The sequence below is a fragment of the Aspergillus flavus genome, chromosome 3 (assembly GCF_009017415.1).
Source record: "Aspergillus flavus chromosome 3, complete sequence".
Classification (NCBI taxonomy): domain Eukaryota; kingdom Fungi; phylum Ascomycota; class Eurotiomycetes; order Eurotiales; family Aspergillaceae; genus Aspergillus; species Aspergillus flavus.
In genome coordinates this window covers 511826-528579 of record NC_092407.1, presented here as the reverse complement: position 1 = coordinate 528579, position 16754 = coordinate 511826, and the positions used below count along the sequence as shown (strand labels likewise).

The 16754-nt window shown below is 48.0% G+C and overlaps 5 protein-coding genes across 5 annotated transcripts; 4 read left to right on the top strand and 1 right to left on the bottom strand.

Moving 5' to 3' along the window:
* Positions 1–181: 181 nt before the first annotated feature.
* On the bottom strand, positions 182–2080 carry F9C07_2104242 (polyamine transporter; the record flags this gene model as incomplete). The annotated part of the gene is made up of 8 exons (XM_071508971.1): positions 182–431; positions 494–716; positions 737–907; positions 965–1299; positions 1368–1392; positions 1458–1627; positions 1686–1835; positions 1893–2080. The coding sequence occupies 8 exons, from the start codon at positions 2078–2080 to the stop codon at positions 182–184; spliced, it is 1512 nt and encodes a 503-aa protein (XP_071364800.1).
* Positions 2081–2330: 250 nt separating this feature from the next.
* Positions 2331–4244, top strand: F9C07_2281450 (O-methyltransferase). Its single transcript, XM_041291537.2, has 6 exons — positions 2331–2504; positions 2588–2823; positions 2879–3023; positions 3081–3095; positions 3167–3293; positions 3395–4244. Exons 2-6 carry the CDS (start codon positions 2776–2778, stop codon positions 4161–4163), a joined length of 1104 nt encoding a protein of 367 aa, XP_041144030.1. The 5' UTR covers positions 2331–2504; positions 2588–2775; the 3' UTR covers positions 4164–4244.
* Positions 4245–6071: 1827 nt separating this feature from the next.
* F9C07_2230247 (uncharacterized protein) lies at positions 6072–7965 on the top strand (the record flags this gene model as incomplete). Its single annotated transcript, XM_071509859.1, has 10 exons — positions 6072–6105; positions 6175–6200; positions 6277–6449; positions 6524–6615; positions 6698–6876; positions 6945–7053; positions 7112–7332; positions 7404–7440; positions 7499–7529; positions 7596–7965. The coding sequence occupies 10 exons, from the start codon at positions 6072–6074 to the stop codon at positions 7963–7965; spliced, it is 1272 nt and encodes a 423-aa protein (XP_071364799.1).
* A 1260-nt stretch (positions 7966–9225) lies between these two features.
* Positions 9226–10278, top strand: F9C07_4342 (putative C6 finger domain protein; the record flags this gene model as incomplete). The annotated part of the gene is made up of 1 exon (XM_071511209.1): positions 9226–10278. One exon carries the CDS (start codon positions 9226–9228, stop codon positions 10276–10278), a length of 1053 nt encoding a protein of 350 aa, XP_071364798.1.
* Positions 10279–11594: 1316 nt separating this feature from the next.
* F9C07_4341 (putative ubiquitin C-terminal hydrolase) lies at positions 11595–16004 on the top strand (the record flags this gene model as incomplete). The annotated part of the gene is made up of 3 exons (XM_041291535.2): positions 11595–13062; positions 13126–15168; positions 15220–16004. 3 exons carry the CDS (start codon positions 11595–11597, stop codon positions 16002–16004), a joined length of 4296 nt encoding a protein of 1431 aa, XP_041144028.2.
* Positions 16005–16754: the final 750 nt, after the last annotated feature.

The following is a 16754-nucleotide window of genomic DNA, read 5'->3' as shown; positions in this document are numbered from 1 at the left end:
ATAATTCATATGAAAACGCCTTATCTATTTTCTCGCAATCTCCCGTCGAACAGCGCCTGTCCTCTCTGGCAAGGTCCGGATCATGATGGCTTCTCATATATAACTGTGCGAAGGCATTAACAATATTAGGAATATACTAAAAATTAAGACAAACCTTGAATTAATGCATTTTTCAGAATGATCATGCGTGGGCGACTTGTGCCTTAGTTTTCCGGCCCTCGATAATAATAACAGGAGTAATAGTAAGGATTAATACTGCAACGACAACAGCAACCTGAGTACCGAACACAGCCGAGATGCCATTTCTCGCGATCCAAGCAGGCTGAAAATATCCTACGGAAAACCCACTTGCCGTGCGCCATGCGTTGATAATGGCAGACACAACAGTGGATTGATCTGGATACTTCTCAAGGTTATATGCAGTGATGGACCTTCACAAGGCGATATAAGTGAGTATGTACGACCTAGAACGAGAGCGTAGGGGAGTACTAACACCGTGCTAGCAATCATACCCGCTACAACCATACCCCAACCGAATGCAAGCCCAATCCAGTGCTTGCCATAGTTTAGAGTAAAACCGTAGGTCAAGAGACCACATGCCATGGTTCCGATAGCAACCCAGACGCCATGCAGACGGTATTCAGGGCGCCAGTTGATTCGGCGAGATCTCTCAATCCATCCGTTGAACCAATAACCAAAGGCATAGCCTGCTCCGTCTGTCAGATATCGTTCATACGCTCTCTCTCTTTTTCTCCTAAAAAGAAGAAACTAAACAGAATCATGGGGTGCGGGGAATGAGTACCGATCAAGCCACCGATGATGGGTGCCCATCGCAACGAGGCGGACTGAACCGTATTGAAGAGATAAGGAGGTTCGGCAACGAATGTTGAAACAGTAACAGTGATACCTTGGCAAGATCAGAATCAAATTTCGATAAACAAATGGGAACAAAAGCCTAGCATACCAATTGGCCAGCAAAAGTTCACCATAGTTGCAATGCCAGTCAAGAGAAGGGGTAACTTGAAGATATAGATGGCCAATAACTTAGTCCAGTAGCCGAGGGTTCGGCCAACAGGCAAGTTGTGGTTCTTGATTCCAAGAATGGATTGTAAGCGGGAATTGCGTTGGCATTGCCGTCCTTTGACAAAGTATGTTTCGTAACCAAATACGAATATTAAAATGGTGGATATTCCGTAGAATACCGTTAGAATTCCAAAGGAAACCTTCCAGTTGCTGCTTGCACCAATGTATCCAGCTAGAGCAGGACCAATAAAAGGACCTATTAAGAACGTAGTTCCCCTGGAATAGTCTGTTAGATCGCTAATCAACAATCCGACAAGGTTAATTCTTAGATGTGTGACTCGTACCAAATGTTGATCATCTGGGGCCAGTCTGCAGGTTTTTGTGAGTTAAGATTCTCTAAAAGTGTACCTAGACCGGTCTGCTTCTTTGCATACCTTCGGGACGATACATGTCATGAATGATTGGCAAACCGACAACCTGCGGGACCGTGCCAAATAGACCCTGAAGAGATCGAAATGCAGTAAACGTGCCGTAGTCATTTGAAAGTGTCGCACCGAGTACCATGAAGGTGGTAATAAACTGTGGCCATAACCATACAGGAAGACTGTTTTGATCTTAACTTTTACGCCGATGCCTCTAAAAGCCAGCACGATAGCACTTACCGTCCATAGGCTTCAATCAAGGGGATGGCTATAAGACCACCAATACCTTGCAACAACATACCATAATTCATGCTTGTCGCTGAATGATTAACGCTGATACCCCACTCCATGGCCTGGGGAACAATAAGAGTCGACCCCCATGTCATTCCACTACGGAAATCGTTAGTAGGTGGTGTGTCTCCCGGAATCTATAACACCAGCACATACCCATCCGCCAGGATAGAGCTTGACATGAGTGTTATGAACATCAAGCGTCTTTTCGTTGGACTCCAGCTCCGAGGGTTGCGGTCCTCATCATCTTCAAGGGTGGTAACATGAGTCTCAATCTTTTGTGGTACAGCCCTGTCAAGCCCGTCCATCGGAAATGCTGGCTGTTCAACCTTTGGTTCGCTCATTGTCCGTGGTACGGTGACTCAGACCGCAGGTCAAGAACACTTTAGAGTGACTTTGGAAAACTTATTATGGTCCCAGGGGAGCTGGCTGAAGGATTCTCAAGAGAAAGATTGGTAGGAACGTTAGACGAGGTAGGCGAGACCACGTGGTTAATGCATTACCCAACTCCTTGCAGTAGTAGTTTAACTTGCATTATGCTTCGGTCCAGTTTCAGCAATGATCAAGCGAGACGATCACGAAAGAGGATGTTACCTGATCCGTCAAAATCCCAACCACCGTCGGCTTTTCCGCGAATTCGACCGAACTAGGCCATGCACAGAATTTGATCAAAAACTAAAAAGCGAGATGCATTGCACCGCGTAAGACCACTATAGGCGAAGGTGGCTGATTGGTAACTTCAAAAATGACTGGCAGGGATTGATTAGTCTAGAGACGTTTAGCGGGTGGTTAGCGTTGGCGACGGAAAACCTGAGGCATGTTCCGGTTGTTGTATACCGTAGGTAATTTACCCTTAGTTTGTATCATTGCGCCAGCATAATATAACCGCGAATCTAGCCCCATGACGATCTAAACCCTGTCGTTGGGAATTCAATTTGGATTGATTGTGATCCTTGTTTGTCGAGCGTCGGACACGGTTCGTATACGAAAAAGTATTTGTTCATCGGTCGCGGACATTACATTAAGCAACAGCACCAAAATGTCTTCCCTTCCACCCGGGGCAGCTCTTGCAAGCACAGTTACTTCGGTTTGTCTCCAAATCATCATTTTCACCGATCACAATGCTCACCTCTGATGTAAAGGTCGCTGCACTTGGTTTTGTACCTGTTGCCGTGCATTTTGATCTCTTTGACACTTTGGCAAAGATCGAGGGCCCAGCGAGCGGAGAAGATGTTCTGGTCGCTTACAGAAGTAGCAAGGGTGATAAGGCTGAAAATAATGTGCCATGTGTGTCTCATATCTTCTCCACCCTGAAAAGCAGTCACCTCTAACTTTGGTCTATAGGTTTACGTTTAGTTCGTAAGACTGTTCCCTTGCAAATAAACTACAATATAGAATGAGACTGTGCGACTTACCCCACTTTCCTACAGAGGATACCCTATATGCTATGTCCGGTCTGGGTTTTGTTGACATTGCCGGAGACGATCTGTACAGCGCCAATGCAATCACCAAACACTTGGCTACCATGCCTTCTGCCCAGCATGGTGCACTTCACTTGTAAGATCTCCCCAAAGTAGACTCGTAAAATGTTTGTCAGTGTAAAACAAACATCATTCTCTACAACCTCGACCCCACGAAACTATGCTAACCGCTTATAGTACAACTGAAGCTCTCCTGGGCGCTGCATTCTTGATGAAGAAACTGAAAGCAGACAACTTTGAATACCCCTTTAAGGAGCTGGAGACGCCTTATCAGTACGCCTATCACTCAATGGGCCAGGAGGAGCTAGCAAAGCAACACACTTATTCCATTATGGCTGCTGAAGGCCGGATGGACAGCTTCAACCACTTTATGGTTGGCAAGTTCATGAAGACAAATACTGCCCCTGATCGCCTCAAGGCATTCGGATACGACTTACAGTCCGTGCTGAACGAGGCAGGAAATGGTGTTCCGGCTACTATGGTGGATATTGGTGGGGGCCGTGGAGAGCTGTTGCTGGATATTAAAGCGGCATACCCAGACTTGCAAGCCTCCGACCTTGTGGTACAAGAGTTTAACCAAGACATCATAGAGATTCCTGGAATTACACTAGCCACATGGAACTACAAGGAGGACACCCCACAACCCATCAAAGGAGCCTTAGTCTATCACCTCGCGCATATTCTCCACAATCTGTCGGATCTAGAAGCTGCTCGTTTGTTGCAGAAGATATCTGAGGCTATGGGGTCTCATTCTCGTATCCTGATTCATGAGTTTGCGAAGAATGCGAATTATGCCAAGATGCATTCAGCCATGATTGCATTATACGCGGGGCGGGAGAGAAGCGCGGTCGAGTGGCGCCAAATGGCTGCATTAGCAGGACTAAAGGTGACATTTGAAGCTTACCCGGAATTTGGAGAAGGACTGATCGAGATGAGGAAACTTTGAGGTGGCTTGTATGTTCCATATTACTGGCTCAGTTCTGTTAGCTAGCACAGAAGTTATCGTGTAGACTCACCTACTTGTCTTGGCCGAATGCGTAAGTTTCTACAGTATGGCCTCTAAAGTTTCATAGCTACAGGGATGTTATGCCTATATTCCCGATTAGCTTAGCCGGATGCCTAGGGGCATAAGCACTAGTAGTAGCATTAGGATATTGGCTGTGTCACTGCAGCACGGGATAACCGCAGTTTATCTACCAGGGATGTGGTCGGACGTAATCTTAACGCTTGAGGTGCCTGACTAAATAACTTAGATATGCAAGATCTTACTGCTGCTTCGTCAAAGGCTGTGCTTAGAGTTGCACATTGACCTCTTCCGATATGCAGGACAACTTATCTTTATTTCTACCTCGATACCTAGCTTCTTACTAGGGTCATTGTATAATCCAAGTATTTCATGTTATCTCTATAAATTAGGTAGGTTCCAGACATTTGCACCTTCGACATTCGGCTAGTATACTTCATATACCGTGACATATTAAATCGCTCACGCCTGCTGCGACTGCCAAGAGGCAAGGTGTGTACTTGTTAAAACCAAATGATAGCCCACCATGGCAGCACCTCCTGGTTATTAAGTACACCGGTGAACTAAGATGAGAGTATTGCGTCCGTCAAAAGGCAATTTCCCCTTTAATAAGTCCTTTTTGCTCAAGTAGCGGTAAAATGTCTACTCGGAGTTCATCTGGATGAATTGGCTTTTGTGGAAAAATAAGAAAAGACGTAGTAAAAGCCTGAAAGGCAGGTAAAGAAATATTTTTCGTAGTTGTGTATTATATTACACTAATAATTGCGAGTCATGCATCATTAGTACCTACTAATGAACTTAGATAACACAATTTTGTGCTTGGTTTCGGCTTGACTTAAAAAATTAATATAGGAGCACTGTACCCCAGTAGGGTTGTTGTCCAATATCAAGCCGTTGATATGGAGTTAGCCTGGTGCTAAGATGGGGCCGCGAGTCATTAATTTGTTGGCCGACAGGGGGTTTTCCGTGGTCTGTGAGTTAGCCAGTAGCCGGATGGACTCCGTAGCGTCCGATACGATCGTAGATCCACCAGAATCATACGGTCAGCCCCATGTCAGAAGTAGGGAGTAAGGACTCCGTAGATGGGGTATTTATCCGAAATCACAAACTAGGATCATGGTTCGATTTTAGTTCCTGACACATCCCTGTCAAGTAAAATTTGTTTCAGTAACCCGTCGCAATTTATAATCCAATGAGTACGTTCAAGGTCTGGGTGATGGCTGGCTGAGTGCTCTTCTAGCCCCTGTGGTCCTCGATCAATAGCTCGTTTAACCCGATTCTAACGCCTCTTCTGAAAGGATTTCCCGTACAAAGTAGCTTTGCTAATATATGTAAATTGCTTCATTCGCTGCATCAAACCAAAATCTCTTAGTAGTTAACCTGCTAGTCCTTTATCCAGCAGGTGTGATTGGAAGATATCGTATTCCCAGTTTATCCTTTCGAGGCAATGCTTCCTTGTAATGGATGCGTAACCCTGTCTACAGATCCTAGTTCCATTCTATAGCGCTTAGTATGCACACTATCCTTCTGGTTGCATCTAGTGGCATCGGAACTGTGGCCATGCGGTCCCCCAAGCCTACTTCAATATGCACTTGTTGCTTATGAAATGATTAACCCAATGAATGGCCATATTATGAACGGGAATTAGACACACAGGCTTGCTCCCATGTTCTTTAGAGGTTTCTGAAGTTCCATCTCCTCACACGAAACTAGAACTTTCTCAGGATATCTCTTCATACAATCGTACTCTTAAGGTTTACTCTTCTACTGCTCCAGCGCAACACTGCGCAAAGCTGCGAGGAATCTCTGTATTCTTCCGTCCTCTCTAAAATGTCCTCCCCGCAAGGGGAAGATACGAACTACGGTTGGTCATCTCAGTTTTACCCCAACAGAGATGGAAGACCACGAGTATTAACTAATCATTCCATAACAGCTGGCCCCTACATACATGCCTGCTGGGTAAGTTTCCCGTTGACCGTGGCCAATCGGTAATTTACAAACGCGAAAAATTGGCTAATCGATGGAGTGTCTATAGGCCCTTACCGGTATCGCCGCAGTGGCACTGATTTTTCGATACGTGATTAAGACTTGGATCCGTTGGACGTTGCCTCGAGTTGGTTCTCCGGAGCGAGTGTGGGGCGCAGAAGATCTTCTCTATGCCGTCGCATATGGGTTCGATATAGCACATATGGTATTCGTCCAGAGAAGGTCCGTTTGAAGAGCACCAGATATCGGACGGTCGCTCGTACCCTTCCGAAAACCTTTTCTGACTTAGACTTTAGTTATCAAGATGGCCTAGGAAGACATATGTGGTCCTTGTCTAACGATGAGAGAAAAGGGACGCTGAAGAATGAGTTTACTTCTCAGCCATTAGGTATGCGCAAATAAATAATTGTGAAGCTTGCTTATTTCTTCGTTGCCAGGCCGAGGCATAAAGCTAACTAATATGTTTTCAGCTGTGATTGCTTCCATGATCAGTCGATCAGGGATGATGTGCTTTCTGTATAATTGTTTCAACAGCGCCGACAAGCAAATACGGATAGCTATCATTGTTTGTATGGTTATTCAAGTCGTCATAAATATGGTCACAGTTGTCCAGATTATTGTCCAATGTGGGCCCAATCCTTACCACGCGGTACGTAACCAGACGAATGTAATATCGAATAAACAGAGTCCAGGTACTAATCCCTGTGAGACCAACAGTCGAACCGAGTCAATTATTTCCATTACATGTGGGATGATCTTCCATCCAATGGCTCTGTTACATGCCAGTCGCCATCTGTGCAGACTACGGTAGGCTTTGTTCAAGGGGGTATGGGACATTCGCACAATTCTCGTTACATTATATCAAGATACTGACGCTGGAATAGGATTTAATTCTACTATTGATTTCTTTTTAACTATACTCTCCGCCGTCCAGCTCTGGCGATTCACAATCAGTGCAACAGACCGTGGACCTGTTCCCCGTCTACACCTGTGCGCTAGAATACGCAAGATGCCAAAACAAGCTCGTATTCGTCGTGTTTGGCAGACAGTGAGCCTTAGCGGACCCTTGTTGCTCTCTGGAATTGCATCTATAGTGAAGACATATGTGAGTTCCATACTCTCTTAATGAGCACTCAAGAGTTGAAGAATCCCACTGACCTGTATACTCGATTATAGCTTCTCAAATCTATCGGGGACAAGAATGATATTACCCGTGAGTTCAAATACTACTAAAACACTCCGATCTGTTATGCTCTGACGCTCCAAAACAGACAATATCATCCCTTTTATTCTCTGGGTGAAGTGCGTGAAGAAACCTGATCTCCTACGTAGTACTTGTGCCAAGACCCATTACTGACAAGTCTGCAGAATTGAGAACTACAGCATCCTTTTCGCAACTCTGGCCCCAATGATCCGGCTCTGTGTCTCCATGGTGTCGAAAGACAACGAACAAAGTGGTGGCTACTGGTCCCATAGTGGGTCTAAAGGTACTCATCCGGGCCTCGAACTTGGTTCTCGTCATACACAAAGCAAAGGAGCAGTAGGCATGTCTGTCTTTGATGATGATGATGACGACGAAGGGACCGTCGATGACAAAATTGACTGGAATAGAGCTAGTGTGCAGCGAACCCACCAGCGCGGAAATTCACATAATAAGCCTTCCGATGGTGTCACGATTCGGACCGACATCGTTGTTCGGGTCTCCTCAGAACACTCGACCGAGAGACTTGTTGTCTGAGAGTTGGTGCTACTTGTACTTAAATTAGCTACACAGCTTAATCATAATAAAAGTTCCTTTGTCTCTTATTAATCTTCGTCTGCACAGTACACAATGCCGCTTACCTGCCTGTACTCCTGATAACAAAGACTTTGAAAAGGGCGAAACCATAGCTGTCTGTAATCAAGCATAATTTAAAAGTGTGACATTATTGGTTGCGAGCGATTTAGCCTCGAGGAAATCAAGTCTGTGGATATATTATCAGTGGAAGAGCCAACGGTTGAGCTGCTACATCTGTTTATATTCCTGAACTGATGTGCGTGCATTACCATTGCATAACGTGACTCAAGACATGTTTGCTCAATATGGAAAGCTTTATCGTTGGCCCAGGTCAATCAATCAATCAATCAATCAATCAAGATTCTATTAACCTGATGCAGCCTAACTACTGAACGTTGGCCCAGGTATCACTCATCGGATCAGTTTGTATTGCCTCGTAAGATTGACCCAATGCTGCTGTGAATCATCGCCCTTGAAAATATATCCTGCGTCCGTTACTCAACGAGTGTCTGTGCCGTTCTCTAACTATTCTACCTTTTGAGGTGGGCATTGCGGCTTATAACTAATATCAACGTCTTCAATATATGACAGATACTCGAGGAGCTTGTATCATTAAGTTCACAAATTGGGTTCTATGGTAGATTCAAAAAACCTCACTCAATTATGACACCTTGATGTTCTGCTGCCATATACTGCCTACGTTTTCACACGGCTACAAGACATGTGGACTTTCAATGGTGGTTCTATAGATTTATAGAATCGACAACCCATCGCAGATATAAAGGACTGCTGTATGTTTGAGGTCACTGAGCGCTGGCATGGGGCGAGGGGTTTACACCAAGCTGTGCCGATAAAATTGCTGAGTAGGAAATCATATTGACCTCATGGTTTGACTTATTACCGGGCGAGGGTGGCATGAGGATGAACTCATCCAATTTAATCCTAAATCAACTGTAAGCTGTCCAAGATTGATGTCTAGTAGGTAACAATATCCCGAAGGTGTAAACACTCTTAGGTTGATGTAGGACTTCATACCAAACCTCACTTTCCCCTTGTGGTGAGCTCTGGGTCATGAACGACAGTCGTGATAACTCAGAGTCGGTCTAGTTGCCACAACGTGGCTACTCTGAGTCCACTTTCCGTTGATAGACATCCAATCTACAAATCACATCCTCTACAGAAGTTACTGACGTCGAGTGACAACAGACGTTCTACCGCACTATGGCATACACCGTCGAGCGACTAGAGTGGGTCAAGAGGCTCTTTCTCAAACCCAGACGATCTCGCGGGTTCCCAAAGACCAGTGACAGCCCCAGGTACTCTCTGCGCGAGCGATCCCGCTTCAGTACGCAGACGGTCACCTCAACCTGGATTGATGATGATAATGACGATAACTATGATCCGAAGGCCAGATATACCAGGAGACGAAAGCGTTCATCCCGACCACATGACGTGGTTTCAGATACACCAGAGCAACAGAAGAGTCTCGTCGTTGTTTTCCCCATCAAATCCGATAGGGGAAGAGCATTTCTTTCCTCACTTCTTGCGAACCACAATGATCACGGAGAGCCAACTTCGCCTGAGATACCATCAAATGAAGTTATTGACGGCGATTTAAACCACCCCGTCACCCGCGTTATTCGCACCTCCTTGGCGCATCCGGTAATCTTTAACCATGAGCCGCCGGAGGATGGATCTAGCCCGTGTCACTGGTGCGACAACTTCACATATGGACTGCTGGGTTTGGGCAGACGAACAGTCGAGGTGTTGGATTTTGGCGATGGAAGATACATCGAGATTGGTGGTGGTCAAGTTGCTGAAGGTCACGAGCCGAGTCGTATGTGCGTTGTTTGCGCGCTTGAACGTGTTCATGTCATACGATGTGTAGCTCATCGAATTGTCCCGCTCAAAGGATATGATGTCGACACATTTGATCTGACGGGTGCGTACAATAGCTTGGTTCCAAAGCCAGGACAGGCTCCGAAGAAGATCAATCCGTGGTGCTCATTGTGTCCGAACCCGGCATTTTTCGGATGCGGTGCCTTACAGGCAGTCAATAAGTTTCAAGAGCCTGTAGATGCTTCCTCTCAAGATGCGATTGGGTGTGGTCTGCTCCTTTGCGAGAAATGTGAGGGGCTGATGCGTCTCTACCAGGGAGACTTGGCGAGAGTTGTTATGAAGAATGAAGAGACAGATGCTGCGTTTGGGACACGCGCTGATGCGATGTATTTGCTGCCGGGAAATGACATGTACCGGTCCTATATCGGATCCTAGGAGGGACAGTATTGCTTTCTTAGGAAGGAGGTACTATAATATAGATAGGATGGTGGGTTGGGCAGATTTATGACATATCGGACAGTCTTGGGTCTAGATCAGAGTTTGAATTGACACATATTGCTCCAAGTAACTCAAAAGAGCTTAACTCTATATATAGATAGCTCGTAGTGTAAAATGTATTGAGGGAGCGTGATGTCACAGGCGAAGCATGATCACGGGGGAACACAGATGACTGCCAAAGTAACACATGACAGGCATCGACTACTGTTACTAGTATCAGCAAGGGTGAAGCTGGTTGAAAGGTCAGCAGTGATCCCTGGTTTGTGGCCTAGTTAATCTAGGTACCGACTTCCTGGACTGTTAATTTCTTCTTTGATTTTTCAAATTCTTTCATCCCTTCTTCCCCCCCTCTCTTTATTACCTATCCCTTCCATAACAATGAATCAATCGAGATGTTCAGATTAATTGTCTTCAGCTAAGGTGAGGTGGATTTGACTAAAATAGATACAATGGGATGATCTGATAAATAGCTCTTCCCCAGATCTGGATAACCATCGGAACTGGTTATATGATGAGAACCAGGTAAGAAAGTGAGGGAGAGAGAAACGATAACAACTTTCCCCAGTTGAACCCTAAATTTGTACGACTGAATTTAACCTTAAGTTACAGGTATTTTTCGTTTCCCTACCCCACACCGCCCGACACCTTGGCCACTCAGCGATCGTAAAACCTAGTTTGACGACTTGAGATTTCCTCCGCCTCTCGAAACGGGTTTTCGAACGGATTTTCTTTTCCATTCAGTTCGCTTCCCTTTGGCTCGCTGCTTTACACTTTTTTTTCTTTTTCCCTTTTCCCTGTCGTTGCGTTTCTCGTCGAAGGTTCTCACCGATTCGATCGCTTATCATTGGCGTGTTCCTTAACATACAACTCCCTCCATCGTGTTACCTCGAGCTGCCACGAGACGTGCGCAGCTCTCCGTCACGACGTCTTCCACAAAGCGCCGTAAGGTAGCAGAGCCTCGCAGACCAGGAACCCTTCCGGGTTTGTCGTTTGCCTCGCAGGCCGGAAGACGTCACGGACACCACAACTCCGATACAACCTCCACGTCCTCGCCACCAAACCCTCGTCTGTCCTCCGATCCTAGTGCGACCCAACGCCAAGGCTCTTCCTCTCCTCCGCAACGTTATATCCCCGCCCATTTGCAGGAGGAAGTGCTTGGGACCAGTTCTACCCCGGATTTCGCTGGTAGCCCCGTCGACCTCCCTTCCGCTGCTTGCGCTGGACTCTCCCTCGCCAGCGATCCGCCCACAGATATGCCTGGCTCCGATCAGCGAGATGGTAGTGCTTCGCCCGCTGGGCGTGACACCCGCTCATCCTCCCCCGGTGTGAAGCGGGCGGCTCCCGACGCCGAACAAGATGTGGAAATGGATTTGGCTCCGACCGGGAAGGAGTCCCAGTCGGATAAAATGGATACAACCGGAACGGAGGACGACGATTCTACTACGAACGATGTTTCCGGATCTGACAACGTCTATCCCACCCCTTCCAGCATGTCAACTTACACCGCCCCTACTGCGACCAGGGCCCATTCCAAGGCCCAGCCTTCTACCACATCTGAGCGACCCTCCTACGATGACCAGGTCGCGACAGTAACGTGTTTCATGATGCAACCCCTCAAGGAAGGACAGAAGGGGTATGTGGTGTCAATGGCATGGCTAAAGCGGGTGCTCTCTAGGAGCTCAACGCATGCAGACAAAACGGACAAGACTGCCACAGAAGGAGAGGTTGGTCCGGTGGACAACTCTGACTTGGTTCTAGTTACCGATCCTGCGAATGCGTCCTTCAAGGACGAAAAGGGAGAGCCCTTCGTACCCTTACGCCCAGGCTTGCAGATGAGTGAAGACTTCGAGATTGTTCCTCAAGAAGGATGGGATCTGATTATGCAATGGTACGGCTTGGCGGACCAGTCACCAGCCATTGTTCGCTACGCCCATAACACCAGCATTGGCGGGGAGTCCGAGAATATCCAGTATGAGATTAATCCGCCAATTTTCACGATCCTGAAACTGTCCAGCCTGTCCGGGGGCACTACCCCTCAGTCCCTGAAGGAGAAAAACATGAAGCCCGTACGGATTTTAGCTAGCAGGCATTCTAACTTCCAGAAGTGGCTGAAGGAAGCTAAAACACTGGCCAACATTGATATGTCAACCAAGGTCCGTGTGTGGAGAATCTTGGGCGGTTTGGGCAGTGCGACAGCATCCGCCGCAATGACCCCAGCTGCATCGCGAAGCGCTTCACCGGCGCCTGCAGCCTCAATTGTCGCTAACGCCGGTAACAATCTCGTGATCGATCTTAATACTTTCCTCTCGCTTTCTGAGGGTGCCCAACGGGAGTTGTTTGAGGACGCTAAAGATCAGACCGCCAACCCAAATTACAACGGTCGGATGACGTTGGATCTTGCTGGACTCGGCGGCAGCGATGTCGTGGTGCTCGAGGAACGTATACCTGGTGGGGAGTGGGTCTCTGAGGCGTCCAAGCAGACACTTAATCGCCTTGGTGTTCCCTCGGGTAGTCTCAAGAATGGCGCTTCGTCTAAGCTGAAGAACAAGAGCCCTACCGCCAGTGGCCGATCGTCTCCGGTACCAGAGCCAGTTAGGGGACGACGGAAAGACGGGAAGCCTCGCGGCTGCACGGGTCTAAGCAATCTTGGAAATACGTGCTACATGAACTCTGCCCTGCAGTGCGTACGAAGCGTTGAGGAGCTGACCTATTACTTCCTAAGTATGTATTCATCGTCACCTATAGCATTCCACACGGACTATTACTGACAACCATGGCCCGTAGATGATGTGTATAAGCAGGATCTCAACCCTAGCAACCCGCTGGCTCACAATGGTGATGTAGCGAAGGCGTATGCCAATTTGCTACGTATGATCTATGACGAGGCAGGCCAGTCCTCCTTTGCTCCCAGGCAGCTGAAACATACTATTGGTCGCTATGGCCCAGCATTCTCTGGGTATGGCCAGCAGGACTCTCAAGAATTCCTGCTCTTCCTTCTGGACGGGCTCCAGGAGGATCTGAACAGGATCCTCAAGAAACCCTACATCGAGAAGCCCGACTCCACAGACGAAATGGTTCATGACAAGGCTGCACTTACCGAGTTCGCGGACAAATGTTGGGATATTTACAAAGCTCGCAACGATTCCGTCATTACGGACCTCTTCGCTGGCATGTACAAGTCGACTCTTGTTTGCCCTGCCTGCGACAAGGTCAGCATCATCTTCGACCCATTCAACAATCTCACCCTCCAACTCCCCATCGAGAATCTCTGGGGTAAAGAGGTATTCTACTTCGGTCTACAAAAGAAACCAGTTCGGTTTGATGTAGAAATCGACAAGAATTCTAGTGTCAAATCCTTGAAGGAACTAGTTGCTAAGAAGCAAGGCACCGACCCTGAACGCCTGATCATGGCCGAGATCTTCAAGCGCAAGTTCTACAGAATGTTTGATAACACAAGCTCCATCGCTGAGTGCCAAATTTCTGGAAATGATGAGATTGCTTTTTTTGAAGTCGAGTCCGTGCCGACTAATTACAACCCGGACAAGCCTCAGAAGAGTTACTTTTCCTTCAGCAGGTCGGATCAGGAGGAGATCCCAAGTATTGACTCTCCTAAGGCTGATCGCATTTTGGTGCCCATTTTCAACCGTGTGGAACGGTCAAAGTCAAAGCGGGACCTTTTTGGTGTGCCCTCGTACATCGTTGTCACTCGGGAGGAGGCTTATGACTTCGATGCCATCTATGGTAAGGTGCTTGGTAGGGCGGCCACGATGACCACCCGTGACTTCCTGAATGAGGAAGTTCTCGGAGAGGAGCAGCAAGAGGCGACACAGGAAGATTCGGATACTGTTGTTATGAACGATGACGACGCCCAGTCCGCCGATTCCAAGATCAAGACATCTTCCGTGGACGGCGAAGATGGTATGGTAGATGTGTCCATGCGCGATGCAGACTCCGCCTCCCAGAATGGTGCTCCTCTCTCTGGAAGCTCGATTCCAGCTCGCTTCCGAGACCTGTTCGAATTGAAGATCATGAAGGGTAACGAGCCAGTGCCTCTCGGTTGGTCTTCGGTGGAAGACAATAAAGAGTACCCCAAGATGTCGTTCCGTATAAAGACAAAGCCAGTCACTCCACCAGAGGAGTCTGACGAGACATCCGACCCGGCAGATTCAAAGGCTGCTGAGAGTGGATCAGCTTCAGGTAGTGATGCCGATAACTCTGCAGAAGTCTCTCGCACCCCGGCTCCAGTTGCTAGAGTTCAGATTCGGCCCCTGGTTCGACCAGGAGAGGGACTTGTTGTGGACTGGAATGAAGATGTGTACGACGCTCTTTTTGGCGGTAGTAAGAAAGACCGTGATCCCCTCCGCGGTATCCCAACATGGCAGGACGTTGAGCGGGTGAATGACTCCGAACTGAATAAGCGCCGTCAACTCCGCCAAACTCGCAAGAAGAGGGGTGTCAGCCTTGAGGAGTGTCTGGACGAATTCAACAAGGAGGAAATACTTTCCGAAAATGATGCTTGGTACTGTCCACGCTGCAAGGAGCACCGCCGAGCTAGCAAGAAGTTCCAACTATGGAGGACACCTGATATCCTCGTCATGCACCTCAAGAGATTCAGTGCCAGCCGCGGTTTCCGGGATAAGTTGGATGTGCTCGTTGACTTCCCTGTGGAAGGCCTCGATATGAGTGGCAGAGTGGAAGCTCCGGAAGAGGGTAAGAGCTTGGTCTATGACCTTTTCGCGGTTGACAACCACTACGGTGGTCTTGGTGGTGGTCACTATACTGCATATGCCAAGAACTTTTTTACTGGCCAGTGGAACGAGTACAATGGTATGTCCCTGGCACCAACACGCATAATAGTATCATGACTGACGTACGTAGACTCAAGTGTCTCACGACCTATTGACCCCCAAAGTGTGGTCACCTCGGCTGCCTACCTCCTCTTCTACCGCCGCCGGTCCGATCGTCCGCTCGGTGGTAAGATCCTTGAGGAAATTACCGAGTCATCTACCCGACCTGTGAGTGAGGCTGGTTCGCCGAGCGAATCTCGTGGGCAATCACCGTCGGGGGACGGTCGGCGTCTCGGCGGCTCATCCCGCAATGGGTCGTCGAGCGTCTTAACCGGAGTCGGAGCAGCTCACCAGGAGGGAGATGGTGGTTCGCGAACCGGAACCCAAGCGAAGAACCGGGATGAGACCGCGCCCCCTGGGTACACAAATAGTCCCACTTCTGGGGAAAAGAGCGTTGGTAAAGAACACCGACTGGAAGGTATGAGTTTTGATGAAGCCGAGTTCGGTGATGGAGCGCAATCCGATCCGTTCCGCTTCCCGAGTCCGCCCTCGTGGTCTTTCAACCGAGTCCCGGATGCTCACGGCCGTTCACAGATGACCACAGCGCTACCGGGGTCCACCTCTGATGACGATGACCTGCTCGACGACGATGCTAGCAACCAGGCAGTTGGTGGAGGAGACTTCAGCGATTCGGACCTACGGCTGGCCTCTTTAGCGGACAGCCCCGGAGGTCACGGAGCGGTATACCCGGGGACCCCGATGGAGGAGACACCAATTCAGGATATCCCTCCTCCATTGGATGCAGATGACGACGACGACGAGCTACCCGTAGTGGAGCTACGAGTGAACGAGGAAGACCGGATAGTGCCTGAGTAGACAGGCAGATTCTGTTTTGGAAACGCGACATGAATGATACTGGTAATCTGGTCGCTTTGTCGGCGACATCAAGATGCTCCCTGTGTGGCTGATGATCTCAATGAAGGAGTCTGTGGTCTTATTATAATTACACTTTATTTTCGTTTTCGTTTTTGAAGAGTTCCCTATGCACGCCCCCTGTATAGGGATTACGTTTTCCATAGCTCGGAGGTGGCATCCTCGGTGGGTTTGTTGCATATTGTGAAGAGAATATGGACGGCGGGATCAAGCTGTCCTTGCATTTACATTTTGTTTTTTTGGGGAGGACTTCTTTTCGGGCCTCCACACCGCTCTAAAAGCATTTCTTTTGCTGGTCATGGTAGAGCAGCCCGGCTGCATTGCATGAAGAAATGTACTCGTTTTCTTCGCCATCTACGTGATGTACCAACGATATCGTAGTAATAATACAGTAGACTTTTGATATATGTGTCTACTTCAGGGGACATGAGACCAAAGACGTAATCATGTATATTACTTATTGACGGTTAGGGCAGTGCGCCAAGCGAAGCAAGTGATGATGTCCGAGGCTCTTATCAGATGTTGCAGTTCCGATGACTTGGGCCAGTCATCTGATGTCCACTTAACCCTGTGACGTCAATAGACATTTCAGCGCATTAAATGTAGACCTGAGCCATTTCGCCTTCATCGAAATGGTTGTTGTGAATTCTGATGCGTGGACTGTCTGGATGATCCGCAGGATTACTGTGACAT

Coding starts and splice junctions, on each gene's coding strand:
- F9C07_2281450 (XM_041291537.2), top strand. CDS start 2,776: ATGTCTTCCCTTCCACCCGGGGCAGCTCTTGCAAGCACAGTTACTTCG. Junction 2,824..2,878: donor TTGCAAGCACAGTTACTTCG/GTTTGTCTCCAA, acceptor TCTGATGTAAAG/GTCGCTGCACTTGGTTTTGT. Junction 3,294..3,394: donor CAGCATGGTGCACTTCACTT/GTAAGATCTCCC, acceptor AACCGCTTATAG/TACAACTGAAGCTCTCCTGG.